The 18258-nt window shown below is 37.7% G+C and overlaps 4 protein-coding genes across 7 annotated transcripts; 2 read left to right on the plus strand and 2 right to left on the minus strand.

Annotated features, from left to right (window-relative positions):
• Positions 1-1184: 1184 nt before the first annotated feature.
• LOC111465782 (COBRA-like protein 4) lies at positions 1185-3598 on the plus strand. The gene is made up of 6 exons (XM_023110298.1): positions 1185-1333; positions 1432-1511; positions 1690-2146; positions 2249-2396; positions 2791-3068; positions 3159-3598. Exons 1-6 carry the CDS (start codon positions 1210-1212, stop codon positions 3440-3442), a joined length of 1371 nt encoding a protein of 456 aa, XP_022966066.1. The 5' UTR covers positions 1185-1209; the 3' UTR covers positions 3443-3598.
• Positions 3599-3754: 156 nt separating this feature from the next.
• LOC111465789 (protein COBRA-like) lies at positions 3755-6878 on the minus strand. The gene is made up of 6 exons (XM_023110311.1): positions 6635-6878; positions 6088-6167; positions 5288-5744; positions 4908-5067; positions 4492-4772; positions 3755-4362 (listed from the first exon to the last, which is right to left on the minus strand). The coding sequence occupies exons 1-6, from the start codon at positions 6735-6737 to the stop codon at positions 4076-4078; spliced, it is 1368 nt and encodes a 455-aa protein (XP_022966079.1). The 5' UTR covers positions 6738-6878; the 3' UTR covers positions 3755-4075.
• A 2531-nt stretch (positions 6879-9409) lies between these two features.
• LOC111465769 (pentatricopeptide repeat-containing protein PNM1, mitochondrial-like) lies at positions 9410-11442 on the minus strand. Of its 2 annotated transcripts, XM_023110284.1 has the most exons (3): positions 9755-11442; positions 9583-9634; positions 9410-9547 (listed from the first exon to the last, which is right to left on the minus strand). In XM_023110284.1, the coding sequence occupies exon 1, from the start codon at positions 11355-11357 to the stop codon at positions 9768-9770; it is 1590 nt and encodes a 529-aa protein (XP_022966052.1). In that variant the 5' UTR covers positions 11358-11442; the 3' UTR covers positions 9410-9547; positions 9583-9634; positions 9755-9767. The 2 variants fall into 2 exon arrangements, with proteins under 2 accessions (XP_022966052.1, XP_022966044.1); XM_023110276.1 differs by having other exon boundaries at positions 9583-11442.
• A 1185-nt stretch (positions 11443-12627) lies between these two features.
• On the plus strand, positions 12628-17868 carry LOC111465730 (RING finger protein B). Of its 3 annotated transcripts, XM_023110254.1 has the most exons (12): positions 12628-12825; positions 13016-13314; positions 13547-13696; positions 13819-13986; positions 14500-14652; positions 14733-14885; positions 15045-15209; positions 15298-15468; positions 15823-16009; positions 16111-16327; positions 16947-17136; positions 17323-17868. In XM_023110254.1, exons 2-12 carry the CDS (start codon positions 13128-13130, stop codon positions 17388-17390), a joined length of 1809 nt encoding a protein of 602 aa, XP_022966022.1. In that variant the 5' UTR covers positions 12628-12825; positions 13016-13127; the 3' UTR covers positions 17391-17868. The 3 variants fall into 3 exon arrangements, with proteins under 3 accessions (XP_022966022.1, XP_022966031.1, XP_022966036.1); XM_023110263.1 differs by lacking the exon at positions 12628-12825 and having other exon boundaries at positions 13235-13314; positions 13508-13696; XM_023110268.1 differs by lacking the exons at positions 12628-12825; positions 13016-13314 and having other exon boundaries at positions 13619-13696; positions 13776-13986.
• The last annotated feature ends 390 nt before the right edge of the window (positions 17869-18258 follow it).

Below are 18258 nucleotides of genomic sequence, written 5' to 3' on the forward strand. Positions count from 1 at the left end.
CATACTATATTCCTCAGTGCAAAGCAACAAGCCCAGCCCAGTTGGAAATTAAAAAAGGTTATAGTTGTTGCCACCTCTTACTCTCATTAGGTATAATTTGGTTTTCACAATAATATGGTACTAAATTGCTGTTTAATGTTGTTTTAAAAAAGGGAAAAAAAAAAAAAGGTTGTTAGATTATTGTCAAGATCATGATAGCTCACCTAATTGTAAAAAAATTAAAACAATAATGAGTGAATAATAATTGAAGTTAAGCTCGGTTGTAACCTCTAACCTCTTGATCGAGGATACATGTCAACTACTGTTGAGCTATACTCATTTTGGTGTACGATGTGAGTGTCCCACCTCGATTGGAGAAGGAAACGAAACATTCTTTATAAGGGTGTGAAAACTTCTCCCTAATAGACGTGTTTTTAAACTGTGAGGATAACAATGATAAGTAATAGGCTAAAGTGGAAAATATCTGCTAGCGGTGACTTGGGTTGTTATGAATAGTATCAGAGCTAAACACTGAACCGTGTGCCAACAAGCCTGTTGAGCCCTCAAGGGAATTGGATTGTGAGATCTCACATCGGTTTGAGAGGAGAACAAAACATTCTTTATAAGCGTGTGAAAACCTCTCCTTCGCAGACACGTTTTAAAACCATAAAACTGACGGCAATACGTAACGGACTAAAATGGACGATATCTGCTAATGGTAGGCTTGGCCAGTTAGTTATAATTAGTTTTGGCATAAGCATTGAGATCAACTCTCTATATTTAAACCAAAACTTACTGATTCAGTGCAGTTCAACTGGAGGAAAACTTGATTTTGAAGCAGTTAAACTCAGGTCCTGGGTTCTGCACAATTGCCTGCCTCTGGTGTGAGGACACTGACAGATGAAAAGTCATCTCCGGATCTCTGAAAAGTCTCCCACCACCTTTTGCATCATTCCTCTCGAAAGCTTTGCTTCAAGATGCAGAAATACTGAAAGAGATAGATGAAGAATTTCAGAGGTTGTGTGATTGTGTACAGAGAGGTAGCTGAAAAATATCACATGAATTATCTAACAACCAGTAGGTGAGAGGTGAGACACCTTCTTGCATTCTCTTGAACTATATTGGTATCCTTCATTTCTCATTATCTCCACTTCCATGGTACCAGCAAAGAACAGCTGCATCCTATGAGTTCAGCTGGTGGAAGCTTTTGATCCTGCAAAACTTCAAGCCATGGAAGTTAATACCTACAGTGATCTATCACACAAAATTCTTTTTCAAACGGAATGCTACTCGGCTCGACAGAAAAGAGTTGTACTCTTAGCACTTCTGATCTTTGCAACTTTCTATTCAACTGGTACGTGCTACAAGAAGAAAGATCTTCCATTTTATTGGTCTGGTTATTGGTGTGTTGTAGCTGATGATTTTGTTTTTGGTTCTGTTTATCTTCTTCAGAGGCTTATGATCCATTGGATCCGAATGGAAACATAACAATCAAATGGGATGTAGTTTCTTGGACGCCAGATGGATATGTTGTAAGAATCAGCAGCTTTTTCATCCCTCCCCTGTAACCACAATTTGATTAGTACCTTTAAGTAGCTTTCCAGGATTATGAACAATGAATGACGATTAAAGTTATTCATGAATGAAGATTGGATCACTGGCGTAAAGCTATTTCTAAATTCCCGATCGTTTGTTTTTGAACTGTAACAGGCTGTAGTGACAATGAACAATTTTCAGATGTACCGCCATATCAATGCACCAGGATGGACCCTGGGCTGGTCATGGGCCAAGAAAGAAGTAATATGGTCTATGGTGGGAGCTCAGACAACAGAGCAAGGAGATTGTTCCAAGTTCAAAGGAAACGTACCTCATTGCTGCAAGAAAACCCCAGTAGTTGTTGATTTGCTCCCTGGTGTTCCTTACAACCAGCAGTTCTCCAATTGCTGCAAGGGTGGAGTGTTGGCTTCTTGGGGACAGGACCCAGTAGGTTCAGTCTCTGCCTTTCAGGTGAGTGTTGGACTAGCTGGCACTTCGAACAAAACGGTAAAGTTGCCGAAGAACTTCACTCTGCTTGGTCCAGGACCAGGCTACACATGTGGACCTGCAAAAGTTGTGCCTTCTACAGTCTTCCTTACTCCTGATCGCCGGCGGAAAACCCAAGCATTGAGTAAGCTTGTTTCTAATTACATGTTGTGCTCCTTTCAGATAAAGCTCTTGAAGTTGTTCTAGATAAAGCTCTTGAAGTTGATTTATGCTGCTTCTGATGCAGTGACATGGAATGTAACCTGCACTTACTCACAGTTTCTGGCCTCTAAGAACCCAACTTGCTGCGTATCACTCTCGACTTTCTACAATGATACGATCACTTCTTGCCCAACCTGTGCATGTGGCTGCCAGAACAAACACAATTGTATAAAGTAAGAGACTTCTTTCACTGCCCCAGATGGTAACAAATGTGTTTCAGGATTCTCTCCACACACATATTTACAAGTTAGAACATCAGATTATTAGAATAGAAATCTTTCTTGCTGTATGTGAGATCCTACATCGGTTGGGGAGGAGAACGAAACACCCTTTATAAGGGTGTGAAAACCTCTCCCTAGCAGATGCATTTTAAAACCTTGAGGGGAAGCCCGAAAGGAAAAGTCCAAATAGGACAATATCTACTAGCGGTGGATTTTGACTGTTACAAATATGTTCCGAATGAATAGTAACCTCATGTCAGATGTCTAATTTCCTGGCTTCAACTCCAGCTTAGTTGCTGGCGACTATAACATCATCTTTTTTTTTCCCTTTAATCCCACTATGCAGGAGTAACTCAAAGCTACTGCACAAGGACGGAATAAATACTCCTAAAAAGGATAATACGCCTTTACTACAGTGCACCCATCACATGTGTCCTGTTCGAGTACACTGGCACGTAAAAATTAATTACAAGGATTACTGGCGTGTGAAGGTTGCTGTAACCAACTTCAACTATAGGATGAACTATACGCTATGGACACTGGCAGTGCAGCATCCAAATCTGAATAATGTAACTCAAGTCTTCAGTTTTGACTACAAGCCCCTAGTTCCCTATGAATCCATTAGTGAGTACTAAAATTCTTGTGGTTTCAATGCAAATGTTTGGCTATTTCAGTCTTAATTGACATAAATGCACTACTAAATTCAATGTGCAGATGATACTGGCATGTTCTATGGCATGAAATTCTACAATGATCTATTAATGGAAGCAGGGCCATTTGGAAATGTACAATCTGAAGTACTAATGAAGAAGGACAAGGATACATTTACCTTCAAGCAGGGTTGGGCCTTTCCTAGAAAAGTATACTTCAACGGCGACGAATGTCAGATGCCACCACCAGAATCATACCCATTTCTACCCAACTCTGCTCCTGAAGGCTCCAGTGCAGTTACCGAGTTGACCACCTCCTTGCTTTTGATAATCTGGCTTTTGTGGTGATCAGTGATCATTCGTTTCATTCTTGATGAACTTCAAAGAGCTTTGCGCGTTCACAATTCAAAGGAGAATCTGCAAGACTACAACAAACACAGGTATGCAAACAAATTTATTGGTCATAGAATACATACTGAGCAGATAAATCAATGTTTGTTGTTCTTGAGTAAGAATATCCTCCCTGACCCATGTTCTTCAGAAGAAATTCAGTATAAACATGGTTCTGTTGTCCAAATCTTATTTTTGATTCTATAGTACACAGTCTGATTATATAAATGAAATAACTCCATCATGTGTAAACTTGTAATAACCAAGAAATTATGCAAAAAAAAAACAGGCACTCTATGAAAATTTTGAACTGTCTCATGAGTTATTACACTGAGAGAGATAAATATCTTTTAATCATTATACAAATAAAATGATTGAACGTATAATATAACTATTTGTACAATACAATTCGCTCCAAATCTAAACAAGAAATGAAGTTGAGTCAAAGAACCCATCTACAAACAGAAACTAGCTCGTATTGCCTTTGATTTAAGCACCAGTAAATTCAACACCATTGACCAGATTGCCACAAGCTCATAGGAAATCATGTTAGACCAACCAATAGCGTTTGTTGTTCTCCGTGGGCATAACTTACAGAGCAAAATTCAACAGTAATGCCAGAGATATTAAGGCTGTCGCAAGTAAAGACATAGCTGGTCTGGAACTGGCATTTGGCAAATAGGGATAGGCCTCTGGAGGTGGCATCACACAGTTATCACCATTGAAATAAACTCTTCTTGGGAAAGCCCAACCCTTATCGAAAGTGAAAGTGTTTTGGTCTTTCCGGAATAGGAGCTCAGACTGCACATTACCGAGAGGGCCAGCTTGATTGAGCAGATCATTGTAGAACTTAACTCCCCATAACATAGCAGTATCATCTGCAAAACAGTACCAAATTTACCAACCATATAGTTGAGAAAATAAATTGCATAAAGCCGGTTCCTAGCAATCAAATGAGATGATCTGTCTATGTTATATGCGGATAGATGTTTCCAGAGAGAACTTACTTAGGTCACCGTAGGGGCTCAACGACTTGTAGTTAAAGCTGAATAATTGAGTTATGTTATCAAAATTGGGATGCTGCGCCACAAGATTCCAGAGTGTGTAGTTCATTCTGTAATTGAAATTGGTGATTGTGATCTTCACCCTCCAGTAGTCCTTGTAATTCAGCTTCACATGCCAATGGACTCGAATGGGACACATGTGGCTAGTACACTGAACCAGGGGTTCATAGTTGCCCGATTTATCAGGAGTTGATACCACTGAAGCTAAATGTGGAGAATCTGGACTGCAAAAGATAATTTAAACAGAAATAGATTATTGAGTTGAGTATAATAGATTCAATCTTTCACCAACCACAAATACAATGTTGAAAGAAAAATAAATAACACAATGCCTGATGTACAACAAAAAGAAAACTTACTTCACACAGCTCCCAGAACCTGCCGTATTGTTTTGACATCCACAAGTGCAGGTTGGGCAGTTGACGATGGTATCATTGTAGAAGGAAGAGAGGGAAACACAACAAGTGGGTGTCTTCTGAGCAAGGAATTGAGAATAGGTGCATGTAACATTCCAAGTCACTGACATAGGACAAACAAGGACAGATTCAATCAAATGTCGTTAACTGATGTTTATCTCTTGTATTCATGCTTACATGTAAATTATATAGTTACAACTTGCAATTAGTCAGATACCATGTCAAATTTTAAAATGATGAATACACACATGCATTTTGACGAAATTAGAATTCTACATTGAGCCTAAAAATTTAATGTGCAAATTTTCGGCAAGTTTACTTACTCAAAGCTTGAGTTACTCTTCTTTTATCTCCAGATATAAATTTTGTTGACTTCACAATCTTTGCTGGACCACAAGTATATCCAGGTCCCGGTGCTTTAAGAGTGAAGTTTTTGGGGAGTTTGACAGTTTTGTTACTTGTTCCTGCAGCACCAACACTGACTTGGAATGAACTTGCTGCATTGGCTGGGTCTTGGGCCCAGGAGTTTATCACTCCACCCTTACAACAATTTGCAATCTGCTGATTGTAAGGAGTTCCTGGCAATAGATCCACAACGGTTGGATCTTTCTTGCAGCAATGTGGAGTATTTCCTTTGAACCTTGAACAGTCTCCCTGTTCCGTTGTTTGGGCTCCCATCATGCTCCAAATCACTTCTTTCTTTGCCCAAGTCCAGCCCACTGTCCAACCTGGAGCTTGAATATGGCGGTATTGCTGGAAGTTGTACATTGTAACAACAGCCTGCCACCAAATAGATAACCGTTTAGATCAGGGAATCAATAGGAAAGAAGGCAAGTGAGCTACCAAACACTAAAGACAAATTATAATTGGAAATAAAATTATCAAATACATATTCTATTAGGGCCTTTCAAATATAAGGAGTTTCTATCTTATAGCATACTCCCATAAACGCTAAAGCTAGTGCTACACAAACAAATGATGGAGGTACTCATAAAATCTTCTTGATACATTTTGAACAAATAAAAGATTCATAGTCTAGTATTTCCCAGTTTTTAACTATTACATCCGTAAAAAGCTTTGTCTCAGAAAAACCAAAGAAGTGCAAAACTTATATGAAACTTACAACATAGCCATCCGGAGTCCAGCTCATTACATCCCATTTGATTGTGATGTTCCCGTTGGGATCAAGTGCATCATAGGCTTCTGCAAAGAGATCCAATGAAAACGATGAAAATCGAAGTTCCTCAGATAACTTTCGAAGTCACAGTTGCCTCTCATTCTTCTAATTTCAATTATAATCAGCAGTAATGATAATAATAACTATCGATACGATGCGCCAAAGATTCCATACTAAAGAACTCGTTGACTTCTTAGGATAATAAGAAGCATCGCCAATTCTTCCTAGATTCCACCATTTTCTCACATCCGTTCATTAGTTCTCAATGTAACAAAACGTAACATTCACCTCCACATTTCAAATCGATCAATCAAGAAAAAAAAAAAACATAAAATCATGTAATTAAGAAGAGTTTAACAGTTGAAGTACACATGATCTCCAAATATTTCCAACTATGAGATAACCAGGATAGATTAATGAAAACGGATAATAAAACCACGTCCATTAGACAAATCTGGAACCACCAATAAGTAAGGAAGTTGAGTTCACTGACCTGTCGAAGTGAAACTGAAGCATGAAAGTAGAAAGAGAAGCAAGAGGCCAAAGCCGGTAAGTTCGGCGACGGATCCAGTGGAAGAGAAGGGCCGAGACCTCATTTTCCCGATGCAGGCTGAGCTGCAGACGATGTTCTGCAAATGGCTCAAGATCTGCACAGGAAAGTAGCCGTGTCCTGTGGAGAGAGAGAAAGAGAGTGGGAAGTATTCCACAAGAGTGTAAGCTTTATAACGATGAATTGTGAGAAATGAAGAAAATGACTTTAATGGCCGACTCAGTTTCTGATAGAAATAGTTCCCGCCGTTGATTGCACAAATTCCAATTCTACCCCTTTGAACATTTTAATTTACCGAAATTTCAATTCCCCTGGATTGTTTTTTTAATTATTATTTAATCTCTCACTTAAAAATATTATGCTTTTCTTTTAATTTCTTTACTATTTTCACCTTTAAAAAAAAATTAAAAGAAATTATAAAAAATTAATTTAAACTCAACAGAGAAAATTAAAAAAAACATATAAATAATAAATAAATAAAATAAGAAGTGATTACATAAAAAGAAAGTGGGTTTCCTTGTTTAGAAGATTGGAATAAATGCTGTGATTCTAAAAGGGGAAAGGAAAAGAAAAAGCTGAAGGCTTCTGATAGGGTGGTAAATAGAGGTTGAGGGAAAGGGCAATTGGGTAATTTTGATGAAGGAAATGAGTCAATAAGTGAGAGGATGAGACAGCTGGGTGGGAGGTGGGGCTTAGTGGAGAAATCACAAATTTATTGTATTTAGTGTCGGTGGAGGTTGGAATTGTGTGCATTTTGTTTGATTTTTGCGTTTGTTGCATTATATTTTTTAATGTCCATTTGATACATTTTAATATGCAATAATTAAGTTTGTATGAATGTTGATCAAATAATAATAATAACTTTTATGAATCGCTATCTAATCAAACTATATTTTAATTTATTAGTTAAATTACGAGTTTAGAGAATTAAAAAAGAAAAATGTATTAGATTATTGAATTTAAAAAAAAAATGATTAAAAAGCTGAAAGAAGTTGGAGGAGTTATTAAATAACAAAAATTAATTATTATTAATTTATTAGAATTTAACCTAATTTATTTCTTATATAATAACATAAGAAGAGACGGTAAAGATTAGAATATAAAAATTAAAATGCATATTTTTGTTGGTAGACCAATTTATATTATTTATATAAAGAAATATTTATGATCATCTTTCTATTTCTCTCCATCTAATGACAAAATTCTCTTTAATTGAATTATAAAATTAAAGATAATTGAGATTTGGCCTGATGTGGGTTTCCTTTCTTTTTCCTTTTTATTTATATATATTTCCGGGTTTATTTAATTACTGGAGACTTTATGATTTGCCGACACTCTTGTGGGCAATGTCTGAGAAATATGCTAGTTAACCAATTTTATTTTATTATTATTGGATTTTTTTTGTGTGTGAAATATATATAGCCTTATACCATACATCCTCATGCCTCGACTGTACATTACATCATAGCAGCACAAAAAGAAATGAAGGTAGAAACCCGATTGGGTGTTCCAGCACACCTAACATCCTGCAAGAAAATCCCTATGACTCGGAAACAAAGTAAGAGATGACTCAGAAACAAAGTAAGAGATTGAGTATCACAAAAGCTATTATAATACGCCTAGCAAACTCTTTCATTTGAACTTTCAAGTCTCAAGTCAAGCTGTTAGCGGTTTAGAAAGAATGCAGGGCGTTGAATCCTAACTAAGAATCTTGAAAGGACTTTTGAAACTTACTCTACTACAGCAGGGCGTTAGGTTTGCAGGGTGCCCCAGTTCGAATGCTTGAAGGATAGGCGAACAATATACAAATTCATTTTCCAAATATGTTTCACGGAATAGTTCTAGAAAAACTAAATCCAAAAGTATTTAGAATGCTTTGTTGTACTTTCCACAACTATGCCTACCATTATAAGGTAATGGGATTGACTCAAATGGCTAAAACAAAATAGATGGCATTGAAGCTTTGCAGTATAATCTATAGGCTAAAACAAACCAATTGGTTGGCCTATAAGTCAAAGCTGGCAACCTTCTGCGTCCAATAGCTTCCTCAAGGAGAAGCATTCTTAATAAAACGAGCTTAAATGCACAGTAAACCGCATCCCATTGAAGCAATTATCATCGAGAAATGAAGGCATTTAAACAAGGTATGATATGCAGGGAATTTGATCTGAATGCCTCACTGCAGACAGTACACATTATGTCAGTCTTTCCATGGTTATATCTGTAAAACAGCAATAGTCTGAGGGGTGGTGGACACAAGGCCAAGCTTGTTCAACCGTTAAGAGGGAAATGAAAACTGTGGAATACGTAAAGGCCAAAGCGAACAATATCAGCTAACAGTAGATTTCGACTGTTATAAATGGTATCAAAGTTAGACACCTGGCGGTGTACCAATGAGGATGCTGACCCCCCAAGATGGGTGGATGGTTAGATCCACCTTGATTGGAGAAGGGAACCAAATCAGTTGGAGAGGGGAACAAAACATTTCTGATAAGGATGTGTAAACCTCTCTTTAGTATGCACATTTTAAAACCGTGAAGATGACAGTGACATAGAACGGGCCAAATCAGATAATATCTACTAGCAATAGCCTTGGGTTGAATACTTGACTAATTCAACCCTTGGCAAGAGAAAATTTATAAATGAAGAACCAACTACGTTTCAAAAAGAACATGTTTATCAGTTTCAGTTTATCAAATATGAACAAGCAGTGCCCTACATTTAACATTCCGTAGATAGCTACTATGGCCAGAATAAGGAAAAATTAAAAACAATGTAGTCTTCTTAAGTTAAAATTTCCTAAACAAACCTGGAACTTCGATCCACCAATGTCCAATATAATGGCATGGCATGGCATGGCATGGCATGGCATGGCATGGCATGGCATGGCAGAGCTGCCATTGCCCCGCATTGTTTCAGCTCAGGCCATAACACCAAACAGGGCTAAGACAAAGAAAAAACCTCTTATTTCTCTGCAGATCATATAATGAAGGGTTGGAGGGGCGGAGGCAAAAGAAAACAGAGGACATTATGAAAAAGAATTTATCGAGTTTCAGAACAAACATTATTATCATAATCAAAATGCTCTACGCATTGTTTTTTTTGGCTTCTTGACAAAACTCAATCGAATTTGCTTCAGTCGTCTCCTCTTCCTTGCCATTTTCTCTGGCAATGTCTCCCTCTTCTTCTCAACCTTCTTTACCTTTGGCTTCTTTGCATACCTTGGCTCAACCTGATAAGCTTTTGGAGTGACTGGAACTCCCCGTTTCTGAGCTTCATTAAAGAGTGAATTTGCTCTGTCCAGACGATTATGGGCACAGAGTTTTCCCATCAATAGATCATATGTCTTAATGCCAGGCTCACACCCATCCTTCTTCATCTTCGCAAAAACAATCAGGGCATGATCAATCCTCTCGATCCCACACAAAATCTTCAGAAACTCATAATAAGCCTTCTTATCAAGTGCATCAGCATATCCCGCAGACCTCATCCTGTCAATCATTTCATCCCCCTCTCCCGTCCTGGCCGCTTGATACAAACTTTTGATCAAAATAAGGAACGTTTCAGCGTTAGGATGACATCCCCACTCCCCCATTCGATGAAACAAATTTAGTGCATCCGTAGTTTTCCTAATCTTGCACAGATTATTAATCAGTACATTGAAAGTTTCCACATTTCTTGGAACCCCCCGACAATCCATTTCCACCAGAATTTCCTCAGCCTCAGATTGAAGCTTAAACGGATCCTTTTTCCTACAAAGCTTGCAAACACAGTCAAGCAGAGCATTGTAGGCCGTTGTCCCTAACTCAAACCCTCCCCTATACATCTCACCTGCCAGCCTTTTCGCTTCATCGAGTTTCTCATTGACGCACCATCCTTTGATGAGAGTATCGCAAATTGCTTCGTCTGGGAAAAATTCGTGCGCCAAGTCTTTGACCATCTTCTCAGCATGGCTCGCGTAGCCGTTTTCACAAAGCTTCTCCACCACCATCCTAATCGACTCTTTATCCCTCTTAAATCCATAATTCTTCTCCATTGTCTCGAAAAATGATAACAACTTTGTGGGTCGTCCAGCACGAGCGAACCGATCAATGGTCGACCGCAGGGTTTTAGCCCCACTGATCCCTGAGCCCTTCGCAAGAACTTCGTGAATCGAATTGAAATCCTTCCTACGACCAAAATAATCGACGAAATACGATATAGTCTCATCCGTGTGATGAAAATCAGGATTCGATATTAACCACTCGTTAAACCCTAACACAGTTCGGCCAGCTTCCGAGGAGAAATTGAGCGTATTGAGAATTAACTCCGGATTTGGTTTAACATGCGAAAAGCAAAGCTGAAGGCGCTTCGTAATGGGAAGAGGATCCAAATCGGGGTCTTTAAGAAGCTCGGCCGCAAGCGACTGCGATGATTGATCCACATCATTCTCACCGGACTCGGAAAAGAACGAATGAGAAAGTGAGAGTTGGGATAGATAAGAACACCCCAATGCCGGTCCTCGACGACGGAAATGGTGGAAAACAGAGGTCAAATCTCGACGTAAAACAACGCTCTTCGAAGCTTCATTCAAAGAACTTGAGGACGACGAGGCAGATAAATACGAAGATGATGAAAGAGACCGAATAAAAAACCTTCTGAGATGCAGATACGGTAATGGCGGCATCGTGAAGGACGATGAACTCTGAGAAGAGAAGAAAGATGGAACTCGCCTTAGAAGAAGCTCGTTGGTGGGAGCTGGAGCAAGACGAAAACCTAAGGAACTGGCAAATGCTCAGTCATTGGGCTGGGCCGATGATTATTCCGAATGATAACAACTATTTTGGCTTTTATAAACATGGGCTTGCAGGATGGGCCCATTACAATTAATATATATATCCGGATGGTGTGAAACTACCATTTTGTCCTTAAATGAAAAATATTATTGAGAAAATTAGTATTTAATATATATTTTTTTAATTTGTCATTTGAAAATATTAATATTTCATATGTGTTTGTCTCAAAATTTAATAATTATTTTAGTTGGCGCGACTTATCAATAATGTATATAAGTGCAACTATAAGTCTACAATAGAGTGATTGAGTCGATAAATTAACAATCAATAATGAATTAAATTTGTATCATTGGATCATATAATTTGTAAAGTCAGCGAGGTAGCCTAGCTCATGGTAACACATACGGTTGAAAAACAATTAATTTTTTAAAAAAATTAAACTAATCATTTATGACGACTATAGATGCGCTCATTGCCTAAACAATAGTCAATGATATGTATTAGATGTCATTTATTTTTTATTTTTTATTTCATTATATTAAAAATACTATAATTAGTTTTTTAATAAAATAATTAAAAAAAAAAACTTTTTGGGAAACAATTTCAATCCCCCTACTAAATTTAGTAGGCCAAATATCATTTTTCTTCTTTTAAATATATATATATATCGAAATATGTTAAACTCTGACAAAGAAAAAAAACAACCAATAAAAAAAAAGCATTCAAATATAACTTAAATGAAAATAAACGAATATAACGATATAAAAGCAGTCACATTTTAAATATAAAAAATGAAACAATTTAAATATTGGATTAAAATGCTATGTATAAATATTGCTTTAATAAATCTCTATTTTTTTAATTAAAAATTAGTCAAATAAATATAAAATAAAAAATTATAAAGGATCAGATAATCGAGCCAATAATAATAATAAACCAACAAAAAAAAAATCAAAGTAGTTATAACTTAGATAGGATTATTACTTCAATTAGGAGTTTTCAGTTGGATAAATTTCAGTGATTAAATAATAAATAATAAATTATAACTCATTTGTTGACTCTATCATATATTTTGCATAAAAATGGATCGGTTCTCAGGGAACCTATATATATATTGTGTATATATATATATCACAAGCGTCAAAATTTGAAGTTATTATTAACCCACCGGAGGGAGATTGGTGGCCTTGTTTTAATCGCCCCAAAGAGCAAAGGTTTATATATATACATGAATGAGGTATAAGCGGGTCCTCCTCCTTCATCAAAATTGTCAAAATTTTTGAAGTTATTTTTGGAGCAGTGGAGATCCAAGGCCTTACTTTAATGGCCCCAAAGAGCGAAGGTTGAAAAAAATTTCAGGTTTCTGTTCTTCTATGATAATTTCGCATCATTTTCATAGTTTTAACCAGAAGAAACTCAATAATTTCTTCAATATTCTCTCTTACATAACCACATTTTCTTCTATTCTATTACACATACATCGCCAAATATTTGCATGTATGGAGCTTCATAGCCTCACACCTGAAAATCCCACTTAATCATATCCCAGATGAAGGCCTTTATAATCCCCCTGGTTTCGTTTTTCCCGGCAAAGGGGATTTTCCCTCGCGTTTCTCTTGCTTAGCCCACTACTTGGTTTCTTGGTGGGGAAGGGTCTAGCTATGAGGTGGGAAAGGGTCCAGCCACTCTCTAGACAGGGCCAAGATGGAGCTCTGGGAGAGATGTCTGGGCCCGGTAAGCGGTGGGGTCTTAGTTGTAACGCCATTAACGATGGAAGGTATCTCTATGTTTTTGGGGGCTATGGCAAGGACAACTGCCAGACAAACCATGTGCACGTCTTTGACACTGGTACGAGCTTTTCTTCTACTTTTCTTTTTTTTTTTTTTTGTCGATCTTATATGGGGATTCATGTCTGTAATGGGTTTGTTTTTAATGGGTTTTGGAATAAAGATCTGAAGGAAATTACATGTTCTTCATTTTGTTCTACCCCTTTTGATCAATTGATTGATTATGCGTTTGATTATGTTCATTGTATTGGAAGTGATGGGGTAAGTGGGTAACTTAGATTGCTGGTTTGCAGCAAAACAAACATGGAGTCAGCCTGTGATAAAAGGAAGCCCACCCACTCCAAGGGACAGTCATACCTGTACCACAATTGGTGACAATCTTTTTGTGTTTGGGGGTACTGATGGGATGAGCCCTCTTAAGGATTTGCATATACTGGACACTTGTAAGTTAACTTTCTTCGTTTTATCTCTGAGAATCAAAGGTTCTATTGTAGTTTTGAAATGCTTAATGTTGGAATGCAGCTATAAATGGTACTAAAAGATTTGCACAATGCTTTGCTTCTAGCTTTGCATACATGGATTTGTCCAAGTTTAAGAGGCGAGGGGCCAGAGGCTCGAGAGGGTCATAGCGCAACCCTCGTTGGCAAACGATTGTTCGTGTTTGGTGGTTGTGGAAAATCTATCAGCAATAATGATGAAGTGTACTACAATGATCTCTACATATTGAACACAGGTAATACCTTTTTCTTATAAATAGAGTGATTTTGCAAATACCAATTTGTTTGGCTGGCTGGTAAAACGTGTTTGATTGGTTACCAATATTGATTTTCTCGTATAGCTTGGGGGAAATCTAAAGAGGACAATATCTACTAGCGATGAGATTGGGCTGTTACAATTGGTGTTAGAGCCAGTCACCGGTCCATGTGCCAGCGAGGACGCTGGGTCCCCAAGTGGGTGGATTGTGAGATCCCACATTGGTTGGAGAGAGGAACGAAGCATTCCTTAGTATGGAAGCCTTTCCCCAACCGACTGAGGGGAAACCAAGAGAGAAAGTCCAAGGAGGACAATATCTGCTAGCGGTGGGCTTGAGTCGTTACATCATCTTTTTGCCTCAACCAAAAGAATATATTATAAAGTGCTTAAGCTTTTCTTTATGCACATTCGCTGCTGTACTATGATCTTAATTGCATTGGCGTGGTCTGGATCACTTTACTAGTGTCTGTTAACATTTTTTCTATGTTTTTAGAGACATTTGTTTGGAAACGAGCTACAACATCTGGGACTCCGCCATCTCCACGCGATAGCCATACTTGCTCATCCTGGAATAATAAAGTTATAGTCCTCGGTGGCGAAGATGCACACGACTATTATTTGTCAGACGTTCACATCCTTGACACAGGTCACCTTGATGTTCAGGAAATATATTCTGTATCTCATATATACAAATCTCCTGACTATCCTTTTGTAATTTTATTATAGATACTCTAGTGTGGACAGAGTTGAACACTTCAGGACAATTATTAACGCCTCGTGCTGGTCATACAACCATAACTTTTGAAAAGAGATTGTTTGTTTTTGGGGGATTTACCGACGCCCAAAACCTATACAACGACCTTTATATGCTCGATATTGGTATGTCGTTAACTCCTCAATTGCTCCCCTAAAAGGAAAATGAGCTAATCTGTCATGCTATGATGTTGATCTTGATCATTTGGTTAAAATTTAGGTGTTGGTTTCTTTAAGCCTCTAATTTGTACTTTCATTTTCATTTACCATCAATACTCGATATAGAAACCGGTGTATGGACCAAGATCACAACTACGGGTGATGGACCTTGTGCTAGATTTTCAGTGGCTGGAGACTGTTTAGATCCTTACAAAGTTGGCGTGCTTGCTCTTTTAGGCGGTTGCAATAAGAGTCTCGAGGCTCTCGATGATATGTATTACTTGTTCACAGGTTTATACTCTTGTTATTTTCTTACTCATTCACAGGCTCTCGATGATTCATGGGTCGTAAATAGTCTCTCTGTAATTTTGTTTTTCAGGACTTGCAAGGGAAAGTGAGAGGAAACCAGAGAAGTTGTCTTTGAGAAAGCAATTGAAGTTGAAATGTCAAGAACAGAATCCAAATGCTATTCATGGAAGAGCTGTGGTTCAAAATGGAATTAGTACTGATTTGTTCCCACCCATCCCTGTGCAAGCCTATGAGGTTCCATGTAAGTACCTTGTTAATATCCCATGTAAGTACCTATGAGGTAGCATGATTGCTCGTGGCCCATATAATTTCAGCCTGGCATAGCGAATAGATTGCGTAAATAGAACTTTTTAAGGTGATTACAGTGTTAATATTACCCCACAAACAAGAGAGGATGCTGATAGAACCAAAGAAAACACTTGCAAAGTAAGAAACCCTTGAAGTCGAACATGAACGAGAGCCCTCGATCCCTGAAGACGAGATTAAAATCGTCCAAAACACAAAATAAACTTTAATAGATAGTTATTAGTTATGGATTTGATGGGGGTATGATTCTGATTAAACTCTGGTGGCATGTTGTTGTCCTACAATGCAGACAAACATGATGTTCCTTTGAATCAATCTCAGCATCTTCAAGGAAAGAAAAGTTTTCGAGCCAAAGTTACGGAAACCATACCAAATGGATACATAATTGAAACCGTTATCGATGGGAGACCTCTGCGTGGAATATTGTTTTCCAACAGACCAATCCCTACTAACTTTGCTCATCATAGCACTAATAGGTCAGAATGATGGCTAAAACAGTTCGTTTTTTATTCACGTTCGCTTGTCGATCTCTTCCTTCTGGGAATATTATGGTTTAAACTCGAAATTCTGAAATTAGGAAGAGGACTTTGGGAGATATTGGCACAGTATCGAATGGCGATCACAGCATCAAGTCAAAGACTTCTCGATCGACCGAGGAAGATGAAGTAGATAATGGACACGAGGAGGGTAGTAATGTAAAGGCATCTACTGTGCACGAACCCGAGATGGCTGTCACTTCGACTATGCTCGTAACAGAGCCAGCATCATCAGCTGCTTCACTACCATCTACTAAGGTGACACCATCCCTTCTCGTTTCCTTTTCCTTTTCCTTTCCCTTTTCTTTTATTCATTGTTAAGCTAATTTATTTTGAAAATCTCTCTCTGTGAGCTGACCAATATTGAATTGGAAATGGGAACACAAAACTTTAATTCTTAAATTGTTCCTCTTATTGCTTATCTTTGGATATTGTGACATTTGCCAGTGTTTCCATTTCGCTTCGTCGTACCCTGTTCTAAAAGAGGGAAATGAGCCCCACCCCTTTGAAAAATCTATGATTCCGCTCGAACCGTAAACGATTAAGAAACGAAGCCCCAGTTGGCAGAAATACGTGCAAGACTACAAATACAAAAGTTACTAGAAAGAGTAACCGTGCTAACATGAGCATAGTCGACCTAGAGGTCAGATGTTCAAATCCCTCTACTCCATGCGTTGTTGAACTCACGAGTAGAAACAAAAAATTTTAAGGCTGGCCTCCACCCCTTTGAAAAATCTATGATTCCGCTCGAACCATAGTCTCCCTAGAGTAGCTACTACTGTCTGGAATGACTTTCTAAGTGTTTAGAAAAGGGTTAATTTATGCTCTCTATGTATGAGAGCATCATTGTTTAAAATCTTTTCTTTTCTATTTGCAGGTGAGTTTGAGTCCACAATTTCCTCCTTTGAGTCTAAATAGTATTCCAATGCACGTTGCAATGGATATCGATGTTCAAATTTCTCGAGACACGAAAACAAACGATGCGCTGGATTCCATGGCAGACATTCAGAAACAAAGTATTCCAACACCAGCTTCAGACAAAACTATTTCCTTTTTTCCCGACCGAGGTATAAACAATTCTATGATGTCGTGGTCTTTATGCTGCCTTGTCTTTCTAAACTACGAGCAGAAAATCGAAGTCGTTGTGAGTCCTGCCCCCTCGCCAGGCCTCGGAATGTATAGTTTGCTTACGTAATGTCGTGTCTAGAAATCGTCGGAATGTACTGACTGTCATTTTGTGTTTTTTTAATCAGATGACCGAAGACCAGCTGCTGCTTTCGGGGAGACAATTGAAGTTTCAAAATGGTCGTGGAAACGATGAACGAGCGACAAAATACACTTGTGACGATAACCATTATGCACAAAACCCCTGTAGCCATGTACATTCATAGGAGCGCACAGATGCACACTAGGAAACTGCTGTGATCTTACCATCTTCTAACACATCTACATCATATCATGACGAATCCTTTCATTGATTTTGTGCTGATTCGAGTCGTGCACATAACACTAGTCTGTCCATTTGAATCAGCCACTCGCTCGGTCCTTCGTCGCAGCCTCTTACAGACTGTCATTCTCATTCGAGGAGGAAACAACCGTCGTTTAGCTAGCTTTGCTCACTTTCAGCACGTTCTAGTTGCATCCTCTTGTGTACATGGAAAGATTAGTCCCATGGAGAAGTAGATAGGTATTATGTAATGCCATCAATAGCCCTGTAGGGGGTGTGTATGTAGGTGTATGTACTGTTCGATTTTTTTTAGTAGAGTTGAGAGATCGAACCAATTGGTTCGGTTCAATTTTTTTATTTCTCGAGTTTCGATATCATGCCTCATTTTCATGTTTAATTATATTTTTCTCTTTTTGTTCTAAGCCAATTTATAATTTAAATAGCAAAAATTTCACTTTTTATACTTGTAAATTTGAGAAACAAAATTACTATTTGGAATAACTTTTAAAAAATTAGTTATTATTTTTTTAAATTATTTAAAAACTTGATTTCCAAATTTGACCATTTATTTCTTTTAGAAAAAAAAAAATTGTATTTTCAAAATATTTAAAAATATTTAATTTTCAATTATTTTAGAAACTTTGAAAATTTATAATAATATCATAATATAAAGCATAAATTTTTTTGTCACGAACAACTCGATATTATTAAATAATTAAATAATAAAAATGACATTTAATTT

This window comes from Cucurbita maxima, unplaced genomic scaffold (assembly GCF_002738345.1).
Source record: "Cucurbita maxima cultivar Rimu unplaced genomic scaffold, Cmax_1.0 Cma_Scf00002, whole genome shotgun sequence".
NCBI classification, from domain to species: Eukaryota; Viridiplantae; Streptophyta; class Magnoliopsida; order Cucurbitales; family Cucurbitaceae; genus Cucurbita; species Cucurbita maxima.